Below are 23,140 nucleotides of genomic sequence, written 5' to 3' on the forward strand. Positions count from 1 at the left end.
ATCATCTGATCAGCAAGTGTACTAGTAAACTGAACAGTCAGTTCCCCAAAAGAATAAATGGCCAATACATATCTGAAGAAAAGGTCCAAGAGTTTTACTCATCATGGAAACTCTTTTGAGGTTAGAGCCCATGCCAGTCAGAATGGAAGGAAGGAAACAAATGATAACGAGTACTAGTAATGATGTGGTGAAACAGCAATCTTTATGCTTCTGGTGGGACTGTAAAGCAGAAAAGCAGTATCAAAATTAGCACAAGAAGCATCTCAAAGAAACCAAAAAATCTCCAGATAGGGCCATCATCTGACCTGGCTGTAGAATTCCTGGGTATATAACTGAAGGACCTTATGTCAACATGCCACAAAGATACTTGCACTTTTGTGTTCACTTTTGCCTTATTCACAATAGCTAAGAAATGGAAGAAATCTTGACACCACTCCACAGAAAAGTGTAAAAGCAAAATGTGATTCCTGTACAGAATTGACTTTTTTCAGAAAAAAAAATGATCATAGTACATATGCAAGAAAACGGATAGAACTGAATATCGTTAAGTGAAATAAGGAAGGCTAAAAATATATATCTTGCCTTATAAATGGAACACTTGGAATCTAGATTGTGTGTGTGTGTGTGTGTGTGTGTGTGTGTGTATGTTTATTTGGCTCAAGGAATAGAAGAGGACTGTAGGAGTGGTGATAAAAGAACAAATTATAGTGAAATATATGAAGGAATTCATATTTAGGCCCATCTCTTCTTATATTTAATAATTTAACCTTAAAATCAATGAAATGGAATTAAACAAATGTTTCTAAAAAGAAAAGGAGGAATTATTTCAACATCTCAGTCTGTTTTCCATTGTTATAATAAAATATCTAGGGTGGGGTAGCTTATAAAACTGAGATATTTGTTTCACATTTTCAGAGACAGAAATAACAAGATCAAAGAGACCCATCTAGGTAATCCTTGATAGCAAGGTATCGAATCAATTTTGGTTGTCATTACTAGTAAAAAGTAAAGAAAAAAAGCATTTTGGGGTGAATAACTGCATACCAGTATCAGAGGATGAATTAAATTTCATTAAGAATGAAACTACATCTGTTTCAGCAGCAATAATTGAAGTAACTTGATCCTGGTTGGGTTTGCAGTAACACACTGTCCTCAAATATCTATTTCTTGCTTTGTTTATCATCATCATCATCATCAACATTATCATCATTCAGTTGTATCTGGTGATTAAGTTTCTTCATATTTTGGAGTTTGCTGGAACTCAAGTGTAGCTATATGTCACAAAACAAAAACTAATAATTTTGTCTCTCCTGGGATTAATAGCAAAAAATTTTAAAGTTACATTAAATTGTCAGAATGTGGTGATAATCCCAATATTTAAATCATATAAGTCCTTATGGTGATAATAAAAATTTATGTCCCTCCAACATTGCTTCTGATTTATAATTTCCACTCTAGTGATTTTTGCTTGACATTTCCTGCCATAATAAATATCCTTTTCTCTATAGATCAGGGTACTAACATGGGGTTCTGCAAGTTATTAAGTATGTCTATAGCAGTTAGTTATACATCCTGGAACTGAAGAGATAATGGAAAAAATAAATTTGGCAAGACATTAGACATAAGGGGGGCTGAGCTTCACTGATCATTTATCCCTTAAATTCCCCCATCCTGACTGACATATCACAGTGATGTTTTAGGTATTTTGAAATTAGTGTCACTTCAGACCCTCTACCTACCAATCTTCCAAAAGTCTATTTCCTGTTTCTCAATGCAAAGTCACCCTAGTAAGTAAAGCCATGGGACACTTTGACTTGTAGGATGCTTAACAGTATAATTATAGGCATACTCCCTTACACGAGGACACATATCCTCCACTTAATTCAAGTGAATATGGTTTGAAAATTGGCATTAGATGAAGAAATTGGAGACTCCTGTTTCTCTATTGTTATTATACAGCCTAGGTTAACATGAGACTTAACCATGCAGCCCAAGCTGACCGTAAACTCGTGATTCTTCTATCTCAGTTTCCTGAGTTCTGTGATTACAGGGATGTACTACCATACCTAAACTGCTGCTGCTGCTGCTGCTACTGATGCTGCCTCTGCCGCTTCCTCTACCTTCTCCTCCTTTTCTTCTTTGTCATTGTAGCCATCTTTATGATTCAAGTTTCAGTATTCTTTACTTGGCCTAGAATTCTTCAACATAGGAAAATCAAAAAAGAATTTAATAAACTTTCTAGATATATTCTATTTCTTTTCACAATGATCAATAAACTAAAACTACATATTTCTGACTGACTCTGTGCACTAGACTATTCTGAGCACGTCTTTGACTGTAGTATACATTACTGTAACTGTAGTCTTATTAACTTTGGTGTCCTGTGTCACCAATGGGTTGATAGCATCCCAGACTCTACTATTCTATTATGATGAGGAATTCCTTTGTGATATAATTTTTTATCTATAAAAAGAAACCACAAAGTTCTTCAAGAACATTAGCCATAGGATTTAGAGAATTGTATTATTTAATCTTTACCTAAAATTACATATATGATTGTATACATTTTAACTAAAGATATGTCACTTGTGATGACAATACATTACCCCCAAACCATACACACTCTAACGAAGGACATAGTGCCAAACAAGGGAAACCCCCTTTTAGGGTTTTTCAGGAAACTCAAAGACAGACTTTGGTCTTATCACTTATAGGTCATAGTCATTGCCCTTTGTTGTCTTCCATAACAAAATAGTAAGACCCTGTTGGTTAAGAAACTACATACTTTAGAGACAGGACTTGGAGAAACCAAACTTGGTTATGACCTGGAATCCTCCTCTTCAACAACTACCTCTCATAATATGTGAAAGAGTCATGCAAGCTGTTGAGAAATTAAAGAAATCAACAGTCTTATCCAGTTGTGATGCCAAAGAACCACAACAATGGCCAGCACAGATAGATGCTACAAAAGATGCATCAGTGGTGCTTATAGCTTGGGGGTAAGCAATAGGCACCTGATTGGATCTGAGGAGGGAATTCATGCTTCACAGTAGGCTGAATCATATACTCATGGCTGGTGAGGCCGTGGAACCTCAGCGAGCACCTACTACTGTCACTTTCTAAAACCACTGTAATTTCAAACTAAATTTTAAACATTTATACTTATTTCAACAGAAAAATGTAGTTTTTCCCATCATCAAAGAAGGTTTTTTTTTCTTTTTCTTTTCAGTGCCAGTAGTAGAGAGAGACCATTACAGAAAGTCAAGGTGCCGTTAATAACTGACCATCAAATACCCTTCCCAGTTAATAAATTTATAACACAAATCCTATACCTAAAGCTCAAGGAATGTAGTGGAAGAGGAAACAGAAAAATTGTAAGAGCCAGAGGACCAAGAGATCTGTTACAAGACAACATTTTCTTTTTTTAAAAAATTCAAGAGAAAGAACACCAAAGTACAGGGGGTAAGGAGCAGCGAATGGATCTGCAAAGAGTTTCAACAAGGAGCAGAACTGAATATGATCAAAACGCAGTGTATGTAAATCTCAAAGAAATAATAAAATACATTATTTTAAAATGAATGTTGGCAATCTCTAATAAACCTTTTTTTTCATGTTCATGGCAAAAGAGTGTGTGTTATCACTCTAACATTCTAATCTCCATAAGCTTATTTGGCCTAATCCAATGCTATGTCCTTCTTACCCTTAGACTCCACCCTTAGTATCTATTACTTAACATTTCACTCAAGTTCCCATCTGTCTAAATTAGAAAACTCATACAGTTCTTGTACATCTTAACAAACATCCTTATGCAACACACCTCATCTTTTAGTGCTTGCTGGGACTTGAGTTTAATTACATACCCAGAATTAGCAGAGATATAACTATAAGAACCCAGGAAGATACTTGACTGGTGAAAGACAACCTTGATATGAGATTCTGTAAGAGTTTCTTTGGCAAAGGAGAGTTCTTCCTTTGATGAGACTGTTTCTACTGACCAAATGAACTTGGCTAACCTTAGCATCTTCAGGTCTTAAGCATTTGACCATTTACCCATGTCAATTTTGAATATCCCCTTCTTTCCCAGTTAATGTCTTCACTTAACAGCAGACATCCTATGAGGTTAGAAGTTCTAGTTAAGCTGTAACTTGCTCAAATGAAGGCATCTAGTTTCGAATTTTCATCATGTCAATTCTGTCACTACAGGGAAGAATCTTTCAGAGAAGATTCTGGTGTTTTCAAATCATTACTTCAGCACTTGAACTAGGAATTAAAAATCTCTAATTCATTCCTTTCTTTTTTCACTTGGCAAATTAAAAGTAATTTTTTAATCTCTGTAAACTCACTAGTTTTATAAGGATGCCCTAGGGTACCCAGCCAGGTGTCAGTACACTTGAGCTGTCATCTCAACACTTGAGAGGTAGAATTGTGAAAATCAGGAGTCAAAGACTAGTCTCAGCAACATAATGAGTTCAAAGCCTCCCCTTTGTATGTATTCACCAAGAGATTTCATTGACACTATTCAATTATGCTCTTTTATACCTCTTGCCATATCATCCTATATCCTATCAGAGTCCTTTTTACTACTAGAAATAGAGACATCAAAACTCTTGAATCCAGTTACATTAGAGAAGAAATGTCAAAATCCCAAAACTAATTCAAAAAACTTGTAAGACTCTGTTTCTCTGGAATGACTCTCAGTAGCAAAAAATCAGCATTAGTTAGGGTTCTCCAAAATTAAAACTAAAAATAAACAGAACATATAGGATATGACATTTTCTCTTTCTGTTTTTATTTTGAGATTATAATACTATTACAGTATTTTTTCCCTTTTCTCCCCCCAAACCACCCCATATACCTACCCCTCCTTGCTCTCATTCAATTCCTGGCCTCTTTGCCATCAATTGTAATTGCTGAAGAGAAGGTGGAAAGATTCTAAGAGCTGGCAGATAAGAGAGATTTCTTTGAGGCTGTCTTTCCTAGTAATGTCAGAAGCTACATCCATGAAGTCTCACCAACATGGCTGCCTAAACAGGACCTGAACAAAGACAATGCCAACAGACAGGCTAACATGGAGAGGGAAAGCTCACAAGGCCTCAACTTTAGGCAAATAACTACAGGCAACTAAGTAAAACAGAGAGCAAGAGAAAAATGTCTTCCCCAGGGAAAAGCATCAATTGGTTATCCAGTCCCAAGTAATCAGTTCTGAAGACATACATACAAGTGTTATTACACAGACTGAGCAGGTTGTGGCTTCTCTTTCTTTTCAGTTAACCATCTTAGATGATATTTCAGAGCTAGAAAGTTCAAACTTTTTGGCAGTGGGCCACAAAGCTGGAACACCGGCAACACAGGTGATGTAGTCTTGAGTCTGGAACGTGCAGTGCAGACAACAGCCTCGAACCTCAAGTTACCAGTCTTCAGGCAATATTTTTTTTTTGCTGGAAAACCTGTGTTTTGCTCTCAAGGCCTTCAGCTGATTAGATGAGGTCCAGTTTCACTACTGATGTTAGTCTCTTTTTCTTAATAGTAGCAAATTACAAGTTAATTGTATCTATACAATGTCTTCACAGCACCATTAAACATGAGTGTTTAACAAAACAACTGGGCACCAGATCTCACATTACTAAAAAACTAAATATAGAAGTCTCTGAAATAAATTTTATAAAAAAGATAAACATTGAAGATTCTTAAAAGGACTCCAGTCGGGTAAACAAGTAATTTCAGCAATGCTGTGGTGTCATAACAGAAATTCACTAATAGCTGAGCGTGCCTATGAATGCCAAGATAAGAAACATTAAAGCCTTCGATGCACTCAAGCTGATAAAGGAAACACTCAATAATTACAGCAGCCCAGATGATCTTAGAAGCTACTCTGGCACATCTAACATTCCTTATGTGGCGAGTCTGTACTGGAAGAAAAGTAATCAGAAAAGCCTCTAGGCTAACACAGCTGAGTAAAAGGGAACTGGCATGAACATTTGCAATTTGGAAGTTCTGCCTCAAGGCAGATTGAAAAGAAGCTAAAGATGTGTCACTATTTGTCACTCCTGCTTTGATAGTAGAAAAAATGTTGCAGCCAACTAAGATGTCTGCCTGAGCTATGTTACTAATAAACACCACAGTGGATTTTCTGGATACAGAAGGAAATGTCAATATCAGCATGACATACAGACTAGCGAGCAATCCCAATAGGGTCATGATGGCATTTGGAGAAGGTAAGACTAGATATTGGATGTATTTGAACACCAGGTACCTTCGGAGGTCTTTCATATGGTCTCGATGTATTAAAATGTGAAGTCGGGCAGGATTCCTAGAGTAAGGTAGAGAAGAAAAAATTCTATAATATTATATGCAACACAACTTAAAGCACTTGAAACTATAGTTCTGTGCGTGAGAGTTAGTGGTTTTGATAGCTTTCCCATGATTAGACCCAGTTTCATATTATATCACACAGACATCTAAAATGACATCAAACTTTTGGTGGCAATTGATGGCAAAGACAAAAATCTAGTACTGGATAGAAGCTCACAGGAGGCAGAGAGGTCAGCAGATCTGAGTTCAAGCCTAGTCTAGTCAACACAGTGAGTTCCAGGAGTCAGTTCTGTGTTAGAGAGACCTTTTCTTAAAGAAAACAAAACAACAACTAAAAATCACATTTCTTCTGTTTAAAAGCTTTCTATAACCCTGATTGCTCTTCGAGCTTATGAGGGAGGGGGACTTGATCGGGGGAGTGGGAGGGAAATGGGAGGCAGTGGCGGGGAGGAGGCAGAAATCCTTAATAAATAAATTAATTAAAAAAAAACAAAAAAAGTTTTCTATATATAAACTGATGTCTCAGGGTTTCATCTTTTCTTCTGATCACTTAGAGTAACCAAAGAATTAAAAGAAATTTTCCTGAGGAGATTGATTCATATATCAGAATCAGGAAAATTATTGGGGCAGATGTCTAGTGGAGAGAAAACAGTATTCTTCTTGATCAATGCACTAGAAATGAGAGGGAAATGTTACACTTACAATTTCTAAATGAAATTATGACAATATTTAAATGATCTCTCCTCCTTCACACAGAAATACTTTTTACAGCTAACAACTGTTTTTTCTACAGTCGCCCACCCCACAACAATAATTCTTCACATTGGTATCCTTTGCATTTACAAATAGCATGCTTAGAGCATTATTTTCCATTCATCTGAAATCTCCTCTATGATTTCTGTCATATGTACCATCACGACACTAAGGAAGAGCATTTTGTGTGGCAGCTATTAAAACAAGAGTGACATGTAAAACATCCTCAAGGAAATCATTACAAATAGATAGCATTTTCTAGTTAGGATTGTCATTGCTGTGATGAAACAGCATCATCAAAGCAACTTGGGGAGGAAAGGATTTATATGGCTTATGCTTCCACGTCACAGATTATCATCAAAGAAAGTCAGGACAGGAACTCAAACAGGGCAGGAACCTGGAGGCAGAAACTGATACAGAGTCTATGGATTGGTTCTGCTTACTGGGTTGTTTCCCTTGCCTTTCTCATCCTGCTTTCTTATAAAACCCAAGACTACGAACCCAACAATGGTGTCACTCACAATGAGCTGGACTCTCTCCCATCATCAATCAATAATTGAGAAAATGCTCTACAGACTTGCCTACAACCTGATCTTATGGAGGCATTTTTTTTCCTCAATTGTGCTTCCCTATTCTCAGATGAATTTTGCCTGTGTTTTGAAATGTAATTAGTTTTTTTGTGTAATTTTTTAAATTTATTTATTTATTAAAGATTTCTGTCTCTTCCCCACCACTGCCTCCCATTTCCCTCCCCCTCCCCCAATTAAGTCCCCCTCTCTGGTCAGCCCAAAGAGCAATCAGGGTTCCCTGCCCTGTGGGAAGTCCAAGGACCACCCACCTCCATCCAGGTCTAGTAAGGTGAGCATCCAAACTGCCTAGGCTCCCGCAAAGCCAGTATGTGCAGTAGGATCAGAAACCCATTGCCATTGTTCTTGAGTTCTCAGTAGTCCTCATTGTCTGCTATGTTCAGCGAGTCCAGTTTTATCCCAGGCTTTTTCAGACCCAGGCCAGCTGGCCTTGGTGAGTTCACAATAGAACATCCCCATTGTCTCAGTGTGTGGGTGCACCCCTCGCGGTCGTGATACAAAGTGTAAAGTAGGGGTATTTTCACTGCAAAGAAAATTATATAAAAATCTATGTCTCTGATAATGTCTCAAAATTCCAGAATGTAGTTTGTTGTGTGAGATGCGTAAACTTTTTGTTGTTCCCAAAACTGCATGAATAAGAGAAAATATTCATGAAAGACACAATTTAAAATGTCTAAGGTATCTCAAAGTTGTTTTGATTTGCATTTCCCTGATCGCTAAGGAGGTTGAGCATGACCTTAAGTGTCTTTTGGCCATTTGAACTTCATCTGCTGAGAATTCTCTGTTCAGTTCAGTGCCCCATTTTTTAATTGGGTTAAATAGCATTTTAAAGTCTAGTTTCCTGAGTTCTCTATATATTTTGGAGATCAGACCTTTGTCTGTTGCGGGGTTGGTGAAGATCTTCTCCCAGTCAGTAGGTTGCCTTTTTGTCTTGGTGACAGTGTCCTTTGCTTTACAGAAGCTTCTCAGTTTTAGTAGGTCCCATTTATTCAATGTTGCCCTTAATGTCTGTGCTGTTGGGGTTACACATAGGAAGCGATCTCCTGTGCCCATCTGCTGTGGGGTACTTCCCACTTTCTCTTCTATCAGGTTCAATGTGTTCTGACTGATAGTAAGGTCTTTAATCCATTTGGACTTGAGTTTTGGGCATGGTGATAGATATGGGTCTATTTTCATTCTTCTACAGGTTGACCTCCAGTTATGCCAGCACCATTTGTTGAAGATGCTTTCTTTCTCATCTTACACCTGTCAGAATGGCTAAAATAAAAAACTCCAATGATAGCCTTTGCTGGAGAGGCTGTGGAGGAAGGGGTACCCTCATCCATTGCTGGTGGGAATGCAATCTTGTGCAACCACTTTGGAAATCGGTGTTTCGGTTTTTCAGGAAATTCGGGATCAACCTACCCCTGGACCCAGCAATACCACTCCTGGGAATATACCCAAGAGATGCCCGATCAGATGAAGAGCATTTGTTCAACTATTTTCATAGCAGTATTATTTGTAATAGCCAGAACCTGGAAACAACCTAGATGCCCTTCAATGGAAGAATGGATGAAGAAAGTATGGAATATCTACACATTAGAGTACTACGCTGCGGTAAAAAACAATGACTTCTCGAATTTTGCATGCAAATGGATGGAAATAGAAAACACTATCCTGAGTGAGGTAACCCAGACCCAAAAAGATGAATATGGGATGTACTCACTCATAATTGGTTTCTAGCCATAAAAAAGGGTCACGGAGTCTACAATTGGTGATCCCAAAGAAACTAAGTAAGAAGAACCTTCATCTGGTGATGGATGGAGATAGAGACAGAGACCCACACTGGAGCACTGGACTGAGTTCCCAAGATCCCAATGAGGAGCAGAAGGAGGGAGAACATGAGCAAAGAAGTCGGGACCACGAGGGGTGCACCCACCCACTGAGACAGTGGAGCTGATCTATTGGGAGCTCACCAAGGCCAGCTGGACTGTGACTGAAAAAGCATGGGATAAAACTGGACTCTCTGAGCATGGCGAACAATGAGGGCTGATGAGAAGCCAAGGACAATGACACGGGGTTTTGAACCTACGTAATGTGCTGGCTTTGTGGGAGCCTAGCCAGTTTGGATGTTCACCTTCCTAGAAATGGACTGAGAGGGGAGGACCTAGGACTTACCACAGGGCAGGGAACCCTGACTGCTCTTTGGACTTTAGAGGGAGGGGGAGAGTAGTGGGGGGGAGGGGGAGAAGGGTGGGAGGAGGGGGAGAAGGGTGGGAGGAGGGGGAGGGAAATGGGAGGCTGGGAGGACGTGGAAACTTGTTTTTTTTTCTCCTTTTCTCAATAAAAAATGGAAAAAAAATGTCTAAGGTTCAGAAAGCCAATCTGAATGAGTTCCTAGATAAAGGTTAATAATAAGCTTCAGCCTATCGGGGTCATTAAGCTGTGTTGTCTGTAGGGATACTTTATTTGTATTTTTAATAAATAAAGCTTTCCTGAAGGTCAGAGTATAAAGCAAAGGCACTAGAGGTCAGGGAGTGGTAGCAAACACCTTTAATCCCTGAACTTGGAGAGAGAGGCAGATGATTCTCTGAATTCAAGGCTACCCTGAGCTACACAAAATCAATTGAGAAAGATCCAGATGGTGGTGGCTCACACTTTTAATCCTAGTGTTTGGGAGTCGCATACCTTAATCCCAACACTAGGGAGGTGGAGTCAGGAGCAATGTAACTGGGCAGCATGAGGAATATAAAGGGGAAAAGACAGGAACCCAGTGGAGTGTGGAGTCTGAGTATTTGTGGAGACAGGATCTTGCCCTTTTGATATGAAGATTAGGTAGAGGTAAAAGGTCTCTATAGTGGTTAGCTGCTTTGCTTTTCTGATCTTCAGCTTGAACACCAATATATGTCTCTGGGTTTTTATTTTTTGTTCTACATTTGTCATACCTTTCTGATTTTCCAAGAGACAGACTTTTCAGTCAGATAATTCAAATTTGCGATGTTCAGAAGTGCTTACTTGCTCATGGAGTGTTCTGTTTTGATTTAACACCAGGTGAAGCAGAGCTCAATAGCTGCTTTACAGCTTTTCATTGGAGTCCTACAAATTCCACCTCTAGCAAACAAAGGGATTATGAAACACTGTGCCTGATGAACAGAACTGAAAAACTATTCAACAAATCTGTAGCAAGCCAAATTCAGTATCGTGTTTAGAATCATACAGCATGATAACATGGGATTTGTTCCTGGAATGAAAGGATGATAGGCGTTTTTTTTTATTATTATTATTTTGCACTCCCTTAAAAAGTGATCTTAAGTTGGGCATAATGGCACAGGCCTTTAATCCTAGCGCTTGGGAGAAAGAGTCAGGCAGATCTCTATGAGTTCAAGGCCAACCTTGTCTACAGAACAAGTTCCAGGACAGCCAGAACTGTTACACAGAAACCCTGTCTTGAAAAATAAAAAAAAAGAATGTAAAAAAGAAAGAAAAAGTGACCCTAATTTTAGTGATTAAAAAAAGACAAGGCTTTTGTAGGCTCAGTAACTTAAACAAACTCGCATATGACTAAGAAATGCAGGGACTTCTAATACAGGCTTGTCTAAACAGCAAAGTTTTGCTCTTTGCATCCCAACATGTTTTCTAAGATTCTACAAGAACTTACCTTTGGATACTTTTCATTAATTTGAAATTACAGCTTAGGATGTCAATATACAAAGAATTTTTCAAAAAAGTCAACCTTGCTATATTTCTTCTTTCACCACCTTTAAAACCAGTCCTTTAAATTCTTCGTTATTAAAGTAACCTTGGGATAGTTTTACAAAGAACTTTAGGCAACTAAGGAAGGCTGAGAGTGAAAAAAAAAGTTTCCCCATGGAAGAGCACACCAATTGGTAATTCACTACCAAACGGTCAACACTGAAAACATATATCTAAATAACATTATGCAGACTGAGAAGGCTATGTTTAGAAATATAGATGCATATGCATACATGCATGCAATAACATTTTTTAAAGACTGAAAAGTTGAAAGAAAATACAAAGGGGGTTATGGAAGTGATTGGAGGGAAAGGGGGAAGTAGAAATGATGCAATTATATTTCAATATTTTAAAAAGTGGAAGGAAGGAAAATTTATTAGGTGATTGGAACAGGCATATCAAAAGACATGGGTTTCAAGCTGCTTACAAATGGAATAAAGAGAAAGACACTGGCTACAGTATGAAATACTGAAAGAAGAAAAATAAATAATGAAGACAAAATAAATGCCCAAAGAAAATTTCTTTTACTTGTCATTATGTTCAAAAGGATTTGAATCTCATAAAACAACCATGTTCAGGTCATGTCTTATTTACTACCCCATGTGTCCTTTTCCATTTACCTCTTTTTCACTTTTAAAGCAAGGCCAGATGCATTATTCCAATCATCTTTGAGAGAGAGAGAGACAGAGAGAGAGAGAGAGACAGAGAGAGAGAGACAGAGAGAGAGAGACAGAGAGAGACAGAGAGAGAGAGAGAGAGAGAGAGAGAGAGAGAGAGAGAGAGAGAGAGAAAGGGGGGAGAAGGAGAGGGAAAGAAAGAAAGAAAGAGGGGGGAGATAGAGAGAGGGAGAACTGGAAGAGCACTCCCCAAAGAAAAAAATCAATGGGCAGCTAGGCTAGTTATCACATTTATGCATTTGTCAATGAGAAAGGAGATTGTTTCATGAATAAGTCGTAGAGGAAAGTGGGCCAGGGCAGGCAATGGAGTCAGAAAACTGTTGTTTAGAATTCTGTTGATGGCCATATCTCCTGATCTGGGCCAGGAAATCCCACTTCAAAGACCCTTGCATGAGTGAGTACGTGCAAATGTCAAGTTACATCACCTCAGAAGGAAGTGAAACCGAACAACTCCGAACCACACAGAAGTGTAGCTATGTACTATGATTACTATCAAAAGCAATCTGATTGCGTTTATCGCTTTGATTGTGCTAATATCTTCGTGGATGTGTGTGTATGCTCAAATTTGTCACTTTAAAGGTGATCATTTTTATAAGCTATGCTTCATTACCTATTTTAAAAGAGAAATGTAACTCCATTTCAAAAACAAAATAAAGCAGCCTGAAATTTGATCGTGTGAATTAAAGTTGATGAACTAACTCTGTTTACATTGTGAAGCATAATTATGGGTTCTCACAAAATACAAAGTGATTTTTTTAAAATAAAAGTCAAGTGAATTGTTTTCTGAAGTCAGACTAGTCGAACTGTACAGTTTCGTTTCTTAATATAGCAAGACGGTGTCTAATCTGTACTATTATGACACCAAAGATAAAAATATTTGATACAGATTTATAGCTTGCCCTCCATCAGTTCAGAATTCAGAGGAAGAACACAAACAGAAATGTGTGTATGTACATGCATATGAAAATATTCTAGCAGGCAGTAACAGATAGTAAGAGTTAGTTACTTAATGAGTATACTGGGTACAACGATTTAAGGCAGCAACAACCAAAAAACCTTCACGTTCACATCTACTGGTAATTTGGCTATATTTTTTTCCTTCATATCCAAACTGACAAACGTATTTGTTGAGATTAATTACAGACATACTTAATGCTTCTAGTTAGACATATTCAAAAGTAGAGGTCATACTTACATGATGATGAAGAATCAAACCAGATACACTCCCCAAGGGGTTGGTGTAGGTAAACAGAATCAGGGTAAACTTTCTATTTAGATGTCTTCTTTTCTGGGCTGCATTTCACTGGAAGTCGTGGGTAAGCTGTTCATCTAATGCCTCTGCCAAAGAATTTGCTACAGCAGATTTCACAGGAAATGTCTGAATCATTACTCTTAATAGGTTTTTTTTTTGTGTGTGTAATATGGAAAAGTTGATACTTCTATTTTTGCAGCAACTTCTTATTTTCCCTTTGAAGATGTGAGAAATGCAGTCTTCATCAGATGGAAAACCACCTGAAGTTTTGAACAAGTTAAAGCTTGGCAATTAAAATCCTTTGTGAAAGAAGACAGGATATACATAAACAAATATCCACATACAAGGGAAATAAAATGGAATTTTAAGGGCGAGTCTGAGTCTGAAGGATAAAATACCCTAAAATTCACAGCTTCCCGGTGATTCCATAAGAACTTATGCTAAGAAACGCACAGGGTTATTTTTCTTCATTTTAATGGTATTTTTACTATGAATGTTGTGTGTGGCTGGATGGAGAAACAGAGATAGAAAGAAGGACAAGCACAGACAGATAAGACAGGACATACAAGATACAAGAAGAGAGAAAGGGAGGAAGAAAGAAAAGAAGAAGGAAGGTTCAGGAATTTTAATCTGAATATTCAAGTAAAAGCAAATTCCAGGCCTGCAATTGAGCTTAAGTAACAATATTGTCTTGTATCAATGCTTGTCATCAACTTTCGCATAACACTTAAAAAAACCAACACACCCTGTGCACTTATGAGCTAAGTATTCCATTTTCAGGTGGCAAAACTCAGCAACACCAATAAAGCCACGACTAGCATCCACATTTGTGTACTGTTGACTGCAGACTCTTTTCAGTACAATAATAAAAAAAAAAGAAGTTTACATGTGAAACTGCAGGGGTTGGAAAGACAGCTCAATAGTTAAGAGCACATACTGCTTTTGAAAAGGCAGTTTTATTCTTCACAGTCACATTGAACTTTTTATAGCTGCCTGTAACTCCACTCCCAGAGGATGTAACATCTATTTCTGACTTTCCCAGGTACCTGTATTCACAGGCACATACACATATGCAAAACTAAAAATAATTTTAAAACATTTAAGAGTGGTTTGCCTGCATGTATGTGGATTTGCCACAATGTGTGCATTGCTCATGGAAGCCAGAACAGGGCACTATATCTCCATGGAACTGGACTTGCAGATGGTTGTTAGGCTTCACGTGGCTGCTGGGAACCAAGCCTGGGTACTTTGCAAGAGCACCCGGTGCTCTTAACCTCTGAGCCATGTTTCCAGTCCAAAATAAATCATTTTTTTTTAAATGTGAAACTGTAAGGAGTTGAGGCAAAGTGGACAGGCCTCCAGTGACAAGTGTGAGAGACCATAGAAATCAGAAACTTTAAAATGGCATCACAATTTTAGGGACCCACAGCCTTCCCCAAACCCCTCCCTACTTCCAACATATTTTATAGTTTCCTCTTAAAAGACTCTGCTATGTATTTTATGGAACATCAATATTTTGCAGATCATCCAGCGTTTACTGTGGTAAAAATGTTCAACAGGAAGTGGGGACTTGCGCTGACAACATAATATCTATGGCACTGCAAACTCCTGTCTAACCAGGATTAACCCCCAAACAACTGGGAAAGGAATTGTTGGCAGCTGCTGGCTCCCAGCTGACATGTTTGTCCTTGATGAACTGCCACTGGAGAATGATAACAGACCTGTAGTCTTTTTCAATATATGAGTTCTGGCACCAGCTCTTTTTTCCCCTCTGCCAAAGACAAAACATATTCTCAACTTCATTTCTTGATGGGCAGAGCAGAGCTTCTGGTGGTCAAAAATTCCCTGCTTAATTTTTCTATGCAAGCTTGCATACATTTTTCTTTTTGACCAAGGAAAAGAGAAAAAATGCCTTTGATTACCCCAAACCGAAATGCGTACCAGAAGTCTTCAGTAGTTTGGCTGGGATTAATATTAATATAATCAATTAACATAATATATATTAAATTCCCATCTCTTTGAAAAGCACCATCATAGCTCATATGTATATTAACCTTCCTCCCCCTTATTCACAAGGTTTGCTACCTTATTTTCAGAGCCTTTCCTTTAGACCTATCAAACATCGCTATGTAGCAAAAAATAATATGTACAAATACTTGATCATTCCTCCACACAAATTTGGGTTTCCCCCTAAAAAGAAATTTTGATTTCTGTAGCTCATCACAGTACCTTACACATAATGTACTAAATTCTCATAGTTAGAATTTTGAATTGTTAAATATATAATGCCATTACCTGGCACTGAAGGTATCTTCCCCAAATCATTAAGCAACATAAATCAAATTACAAAGTGTAATAGCTCATACTAACTCTTAAATAAACTCTAACTGTACAACTCTCCAGCTTTGAATTTTGATCCTTACCTGTTTAAATAACTTCACATCTAAACAAAATTGATAAAGAGAGAAAGAAGACACAGACTCAGACACAGAGACACAGACACAGAGAGATACAGAGAGACAGAAGATTGTTTTGTTGCCAAGAGCTTATCTGGTCCAACTGTTTAACTGTTCTGGAAGTAAAGTACTATTGAATAAAATAAGCAATAGGTAAAGATATTTTGAGTCCTCTTTCTACCATGTATACAATTCAAACACACTGAAATCGATATCAAACACAAAATGACTGTTTGGATCCTACAGATTATACTAAAATCTTTAAGTGTCCTCCTCCCATCAGATTTATACCATCTATGTATTTAATCTCATCATCAACACCCCCATTTAAGTCAGCACTAAAAATATTGAATTAGGATAGGAACCAAGATAGACTTCTTGTGATGCTTCATATTAAAGATCTGTCTCAGTAAACATAGATAAACTAAAATTTATCTTTGAAGATAATAATCAGTCATGAAACTTAGAGTCCATCCATACTCCAAAATACTAGTTTATCCCTGAAAAGAATATTTTCTATAGAACAGCAGCCCTTCTTTATCAAAAATCAAAAATTAGTTAATCAATTAAGAAAACAAAAACAAACAAACAAGCCAAAAGCACCAGAGACGCTAAGAGCAATGACTGGATATGAACTTGGGCAACTGAAGGAAAACAGTGTTAGAGTTTGAAAACCAGACACAATTCTCTGGTATCTAGATGCCATAATACAAGTAATTAGTACTCTTAACATTTTCAGGGGAAAGATGAATCACCCTCTAATCTTTTCAACTTCTCAAACTTTATTTTTTTTTCCTTAGGAAAGAAAATGGTCATTATTGTGAATAATGGCATGAGGAAAATGTAGAGAAAGTGATCAAAGGGAAAAACTCATTTAGTATTAATATGTTTTTAAAATGCAGAGAGCATAGCCTGGGGACTAAATTTTATGATACTTTTATATATTGTTGAAATTTGCCAATACTGTAGATCTTAGGGGTCTCACCATTAAATATATGTAAACAATATCTCCCTAAATCAAATCTTGATTTTCTAAGGTCTACCCTCTTTAAATCCTCACAGATATTACCTAAATTTCCAATTGAAGAAACTCATGAGATTATCTATTATAATGAGACCTTTCATTTACCAGATGATGAAAGCAAGTTCTAGAAAATGCAAATAATTTGGCATAGGGCCTACAGAAAACTAGCATATGAGTTGAAAGTAGAAGTTCTTTTCATGTCTTTTGGCAGAATATCTTTCCATCATGATTCAGAATCTCATGGACGCTAAAAAGTCTGCCTTGTCTTGGACGCAAAAATGGAAGAATGGATGAAGAAAGTATGGAATATATACATATTAGAGTACTACTCAGCAGTAAAAAACAAGGACTTCTTGAATTTTGCATACAAATGGACAGAAATAGAAAACACTACCCTGAGTGAGGTAAGCCAGACCCAAAAAAGGAACATACTCACTCATATTTGGTTTCTAGCCATAAATAAAGGACATTGAGCCTATAATTAGTGATCCTAGAGAAGCTAAATAAGAAGGTGAACCCAAAGAAAAACATATAGGCATCCTCCTGAATATTAACGTTCATCAGGCGATGAAAGGAGACAGAGACAGAGACCCACATAGGAGCACCAGACAGAAATCTCAAGATCCAAATCAGGAGCAGAAGGAGAGAGAGCATGAGCAAGGAACTCAGGACCACGAGGGGTGCACCCACACACTGAGAAAATGGGGATGTTCTATTGGGAACTCACCAAGGCCAGCTGGCCTGGGTCTGAAAAAGCATGGGATAAAACCGGACTCTCAGAACATAGTGGACAATGAGGACTACTGAGAACTCAAGAACAATGGCACTGGCTTTTTGATCCTACTGCACGTACTGGCTTTGTGGGAGCCTAGGCAGTTTGGATGCTCACCTTACTAGACCTGGATGGAGATGGGTGGTCCTTGGACTTCCCACAGGTCATGGAACCCTTATTGCTCTTCGGGCTGACGAGGGGGGGGACTTGATTGGGGGAGGGGGAGGGAAATGGGAGGTGGTGGCAGGGAGGAGGCAGAAATCTTTAATAAATAATTAATAAAAAATAAAATAAAAAAAAATACTCCTATTTGCACCATAAAAAATTAAACTCTATACTTCTTTTTCTCTCTGTGTGTAAATGTCTTTGTATGTATGCACATGCATTTGCAGGTACATGTGCTTATGTATGTACACATATGGGGGGACAAAAGGTGCATCAAATATTCCTTAATAACTCTTGACTTAATTTTTTGAGTCAGAGTCTCTTGCTGAACCTGGGGCTTAATGATTTGGCTAGACTGGCTGATTATACAAGCCCCATGGACATTCCTGTCTCTGCCTCCCCAGTGCAAGAATTATAGACATGCACTATTGCAGCATCCTTTTCTTTTGGTACAGGAGATCAAACTCAGGTCCTCATGTTTGCAGGTCAAGCATTTTAGAGATTGAACTACCTGTCCAGTGCCTATACATTGCTTTTTATATGTTTCTTGGAGCACTTCTATATTTGTCAAGCTATGCTTTCTTTGACGCTAGCTCTCTTTTTCACCGTTGTTGAGAACTGAAGAAAAAAATAACAAGCAATTGAGATAGCGATATGCTTTACTCAGCATTTGTCCCTTGTAACTCAAAGCCTAATAGCTTTCATGTGACAGAATTGCTGTGAAACTTGCGGTAAGATTTAAAGTTTGGATAAGAATAAACATTTCTATCTAGCAGAGACAACATGAATAATGTGAGATTGAGTGGTAAGATTATAAGTGAGAAATACTTCCATACTGCATGCTATTTTGAAACAGAAATGCTTACTTGCCACAAGTACATAATGATAGAAGTATAAATATAAATGTAATTCACCCCAAAGAAAAGCATTTTTAATAATTTTTAAATGTTTAAAGAATAAATTCAAGCAATGATACAAGATATTACAAAGACATTAAGCTATCAAAAGAAATAATCTACAGAAACAGAGAAGCAGTCATGCTAAAGTCTTTAGTAAAAATGAGAGTATATACAAATGCATATGTGAGAAAGGAAAATGAACATTTAAACACTACTAAGAGTTAGTCTACTCCTTAGCATTGTAAATTACTCCACTGAAGGAAGAAAGGCAACCTGAACAAAAATAAAGAAACACAATCAACTATTCCAGATGCACAGTCTCAGTGCACAAACAGAAACCGTATGAAAAACCAAGACAACATGTCTCTTCAAAGAATTATAACAATGACACCTAATGAGGATGATCTGGAAGGACTTCCAGACAAAGAATTCAAAAGAGTGACTATAAGCATGTTTATGCAATTCATAGAAGATACAAATATACTTCAGGAGAACAAAAACATAGAGATAATGAATGAAATAAGGATGCCAATCCAAAATGCGAAAAAATGAATTCAACAAAGAAATAGAATCACTGAAGAAAGTCCATCTAAAATGATGCTAAAAATGAAATGTTTCAATGAATCTAATAAAATGTGAATGGAAATTCTCACCAAGAGAATGGATCATCTGAAAAATAAAATCAAAAACAAGCAAAAAAAAAACTGAAAATCAAGACTGAAAGACAAGGTAGAAATATATCAGTCAGTAAAGTCCGATAAGATTTTTCTTAATGAACAGAATGTGAACACCATGAAAAGACTAAAATTTTGAATTAGCGGCATTATCCTGATACCAAAAAAGATAAAAATATAACTAACAATAAAAAACTATATACTAGTCTCCCTAATGAACATATAGAGGCAAAAATTTGCAGTAAAATACAAACTGAATTCAAGAACACATCAAAAAAACTTCCACAATCAAGTCAGCTTTATCCCAGATATGCAGAAAGGGTATTAAAAGTTGCAGGAGGTCAAGTAGTTTGCTACAGCAAGTCCAGATTAAATCACTGTTTTACAAACTGGAAGTATACCCACTAAAACCAGGAGGAAGATAAGTTTCCACTCCCGTTTAACGTAGAATTTGAGATCTTAGCTCTAGTAACAACACTAGAAAACAAGGGTAAATAGGAAAAAAAGTAGAAATATGCCTATTTGTAGATGATATGACTCTATGCATAAAAGTCCCGAATAACTCTACCATAAAATTCATACAGCTGATAAATACATTCAGCAAGGCAGCAGGTCACAGAATTAACGCACAAAAATTTGTACCATCCTAATGGGGAACCTCCTTCAGCCAATAACCTTTAAGAGACTGGATCAAGTTATGGTACCCAGAGAAAAATCCCGGCCTGCCCACGGCTCGCCCTCTCTCTGGTTCTTGCATTACACACCTGAAGTTTGAATTCTCATTCCTGTTCCATGAGTTTGCCTCTTATAAGAAAGAAATATAATGGGAATCTTTTGAGGTTATCTTGGGATTTTTTGACTTGCATCCTCATCCCCTTTTTCAGTAACATCTAATGCCCAAATTGTAGGTCGTGGGGACCAGCACACCCCCATTTCAAGACTCTCACAGCAGCTGCCTGGTGCATTGGGCACTGACTCTCCCCCCCTCCACCCCCCCCCAGCAGCTACAGCCAGACACCGCTGGGACCCATGTGGAGTATTTGGGCACGACCTCGGCTCCAGCTGACTGCTCCTGATCTACAGCAGCAACACGTGGCCCTCCACAGGCCGCGGCCTCCCCAGTCAGGGATCCCAGTAGAGTGCACAGTCTGTGACTGACCGAAGGCTCTCGGTTTTCTCTTTATCCAGGTCACCAACTCTCAGAATAACTTTGATCGTCTTAATAACTGTTATTAATTTGTTTTAAAAAATTCTCTGGAGTTGTATATCAGATATCCTGAATGCAAGATATTTACACTACTAATCACAACAGTAGCAAAATTACAATTATGAAGTAGCAGCAAAAATAATTTTATGGATGGGGGGTCACCACTATATGAGAAAATGTATTAAAGAGATACAGCATTAGGAAGTTTGAGAACTACTGCTATACATAAACAACAAGCATACCTTAAAAAAAGAGGGAAATAATCTTATTCACAGTTGCCTCAAATATGTCTTGAAATAATTTTTATTTATTTATTTATTTATGTGTTTGTTTGATTGTTTGTTTATTTAAGATTTCTGCCTCTTCCCCGCCACTGCCTCCCATTTCCCTCCCCCTCCCCGATCAAGTCCCCCTCTCATCAGTCCAAAGAGCAGTCAGGGTTCCCTGCCCTGTGGGAATTCCAAGGACCACCCACCTCCATCCAGGTCTAGTAAGGTGAGCATCCAAACTGCCTAGGTTCCCACAAAGCCAGAACGTGCAGTAGGATCAAAACCCAGTGCCATTGTTCTTGAGTTCTCAGTAGTCCTCATTGTCCACTATGTTCTGAGAGTTCGGTTTTATCCCATGCTTTTTCAGACCCAGGCCAGCTGGCCTTGGTGAGTTCCCAATAGAACATCCCCATTGTCTCAGTGTGTGGGTGCACCACTCACGGTTCTGAGTTCCTTGCTCGTGCTCCGTCTCCTTCTGCTCCTGATTTGGACCTTGGGATTTCAGTCCGGTGCTCCAATGTGGGTCTCTGTCTCTGTCTCCTTTCATTGCCTGATGAAGGCAAATATCCAGGAGGATGCCTATGTGTTTTTCTTTGGGTTCACCTACTTATTTAGCTTCTCTAGGATCACTAATTATAAGCTCAATGTCCTTTATTTATGGCTAGAAAGCAATTATGAGTGAGTATATCCCATGTTCCTTTTTTGGGTCTGGCTTATCTCACTCAGGATAGTGTTTTCTATTTCTGTCCATTTGCATGCAAAATTCAAGAAGTCCTTGTTTTTTACTGCTGAGTAGTACTCTGATATGTATATATTCCCTACTTTCTTCATTGATTCTTCCATTGAAGGGCATCTAAGTTGTTTCCAGGTTCTGGCTATTACAAACAATGCTGCTATGAACATAGTTGAGCATATAATATTGTTGTATGAAAGGGCATCTCTTGGGTATATTCCCAAGAGTGGTATTGCTAGGTCCAGGGGTAGGTTGATCCCGAATTTCCTGAGAAACCGCCACACTGCTTTCTAAAGTGATTGCACAAGTTTGCATTCCTGCCAGCAGTGGATGAGGGTACCCCTTTCTCCACAACCTCTCCAGCAAAGGCTATCATTGGTGAGTCTGATTTTAGCCATTCTGACAGGTGTAAGATGGTATCTTAAAGTTGTCTTGATTTGCATTTCCCTGATCACTAAGGAAGTTGAGCATGACCTTAAGTGTCTTTTGGCCATTTTAACTTCTTCTGTTGAGAATTCTCTGTTCAGCTCAGTGCCGCATTTTATAATTGGGTTAATTAGCATTTTACAGGCTAGTTTCTTGAGTTCTTTATATATTTTGGAGATCAGACCTTTGTCAGTTGTGGGGTTGGTGAAGATCTTATCCCAGTCAGGGGGTTGCCTTTTTGTCTTTGTGACAGGGTCCTTTGCTTTACAGAAGCTTCTCAGTTTCAGGAGGTCCCATTTATTCAGTGTTGTCCTTAAAGTCTGTGCTGCTGGGGCTATACATAGGAAGTGGTCTCCTGTGCCCATGTGTTGTAGAGTACTTCCCACTTTCTCTTCTATCAGGTTCAGTGTGTTCGGACTGATATTGAGGTCTTTAATCCATTTGGACTTGAGTTTTGTGCATGGTGATAGATATGGATCTATTTTCATTCTTCTACAGATTGACATGCAGTTATGAAAGCACTATTTGTTGAAGATGCTCTCTTTTGTCCATTGTATACTTTTAGCTCCTTTATCGAAAATCAGATGTTTATAGGTTTGTGGGTTAAAGTCTGGGTCTTCTATTTGATTCCAATTATCGACTTCTCTGTTTTTATGCCAATACCAAGCTGTTTTCAATACTGTAGCTCTGTAATAGAGTTTTAAGTCAGGGATGGTGATGCCTCCAGAAGGTCCTTTATTGTATAAGATTGCTTTGGATATCCTGGGTTTTTTGTTTTTTCATATAAAATTGATTATTTTCTTCTCCAGGTCTGTGAAGAATCTTGATGGGATTTTGATGGGGATTGCATTGAATCTATAGATTGCTTTTGGTAGAATTGCCATTTTTACTATGTTGATCCTCCCAATCCAAGAGCAAGAGAGATCTTTCCATTTTCTGGTGTCCTCTTCAATTTCTTTCTTCAAAGACTTAAAGTTCTTGTCAAATAAATCTTTCACTCCCTTGGTCAGAGTTACCCCAAGATATATTATGCTGTTTGTGGCTAACGTGAAAAGTGATGCTTCTCTGATTTCATTCTCTGCTTCCTTATGCTTAGTGTATAGGGAGGCAATTGATTTTTTGGAGTTGATCTTGTATCCTGCCACATTGCTAAAGGTGTTTATCAGCTGTAAGAGTTCTTTGGTAGAATTTTTGGGGTCGCT

At 38.0% G+C, this 23,140-nt stretch overlaps 1 protein-coding gene across 1 annotated transcript; it reads right to left on the reverse strand.

Annotated features, from left to right (window-relative positions):
- Positions 1 to 5,649: 5,649 nt before the first annotated feature.
- LOC121442705 (P2Y purinoceptor 6-like) lies at positions 5,650 to 13,265 on the reverse strand (the record flags this gene model as incomplete). Its single annotated transcript, XM_041644317.1, has 2 exons — positions 13,257 to 13,265; positions 5,650 to 6,310 (listed from the first exon to the last, which is right to left on the reverse strand). Coding segments are annotated over exons 1-2 (663 nt in total), but the record flags the coding sequence as incomplete, so codon positions are not given.
- Between the last annotated feature and the right edge of the window lie 9,875 nt (positions 13,266 to 23,140).

The sequence above is a fragment of the Microtus oregoni genome, unplaced genomic scaffold (genome assembly GCF_018167655.1).
Source record: "Microtus oregoni isolate MIOR12 unplaced genomic scaffold, Mior012 000094F_ref0000399, whole genome shotgun sequence".
NCBI lineage: Eukaryota > Metazoa > Chordata > Mammalia > Rodentia > Cricetidae > Microtus > Microtus oregoni.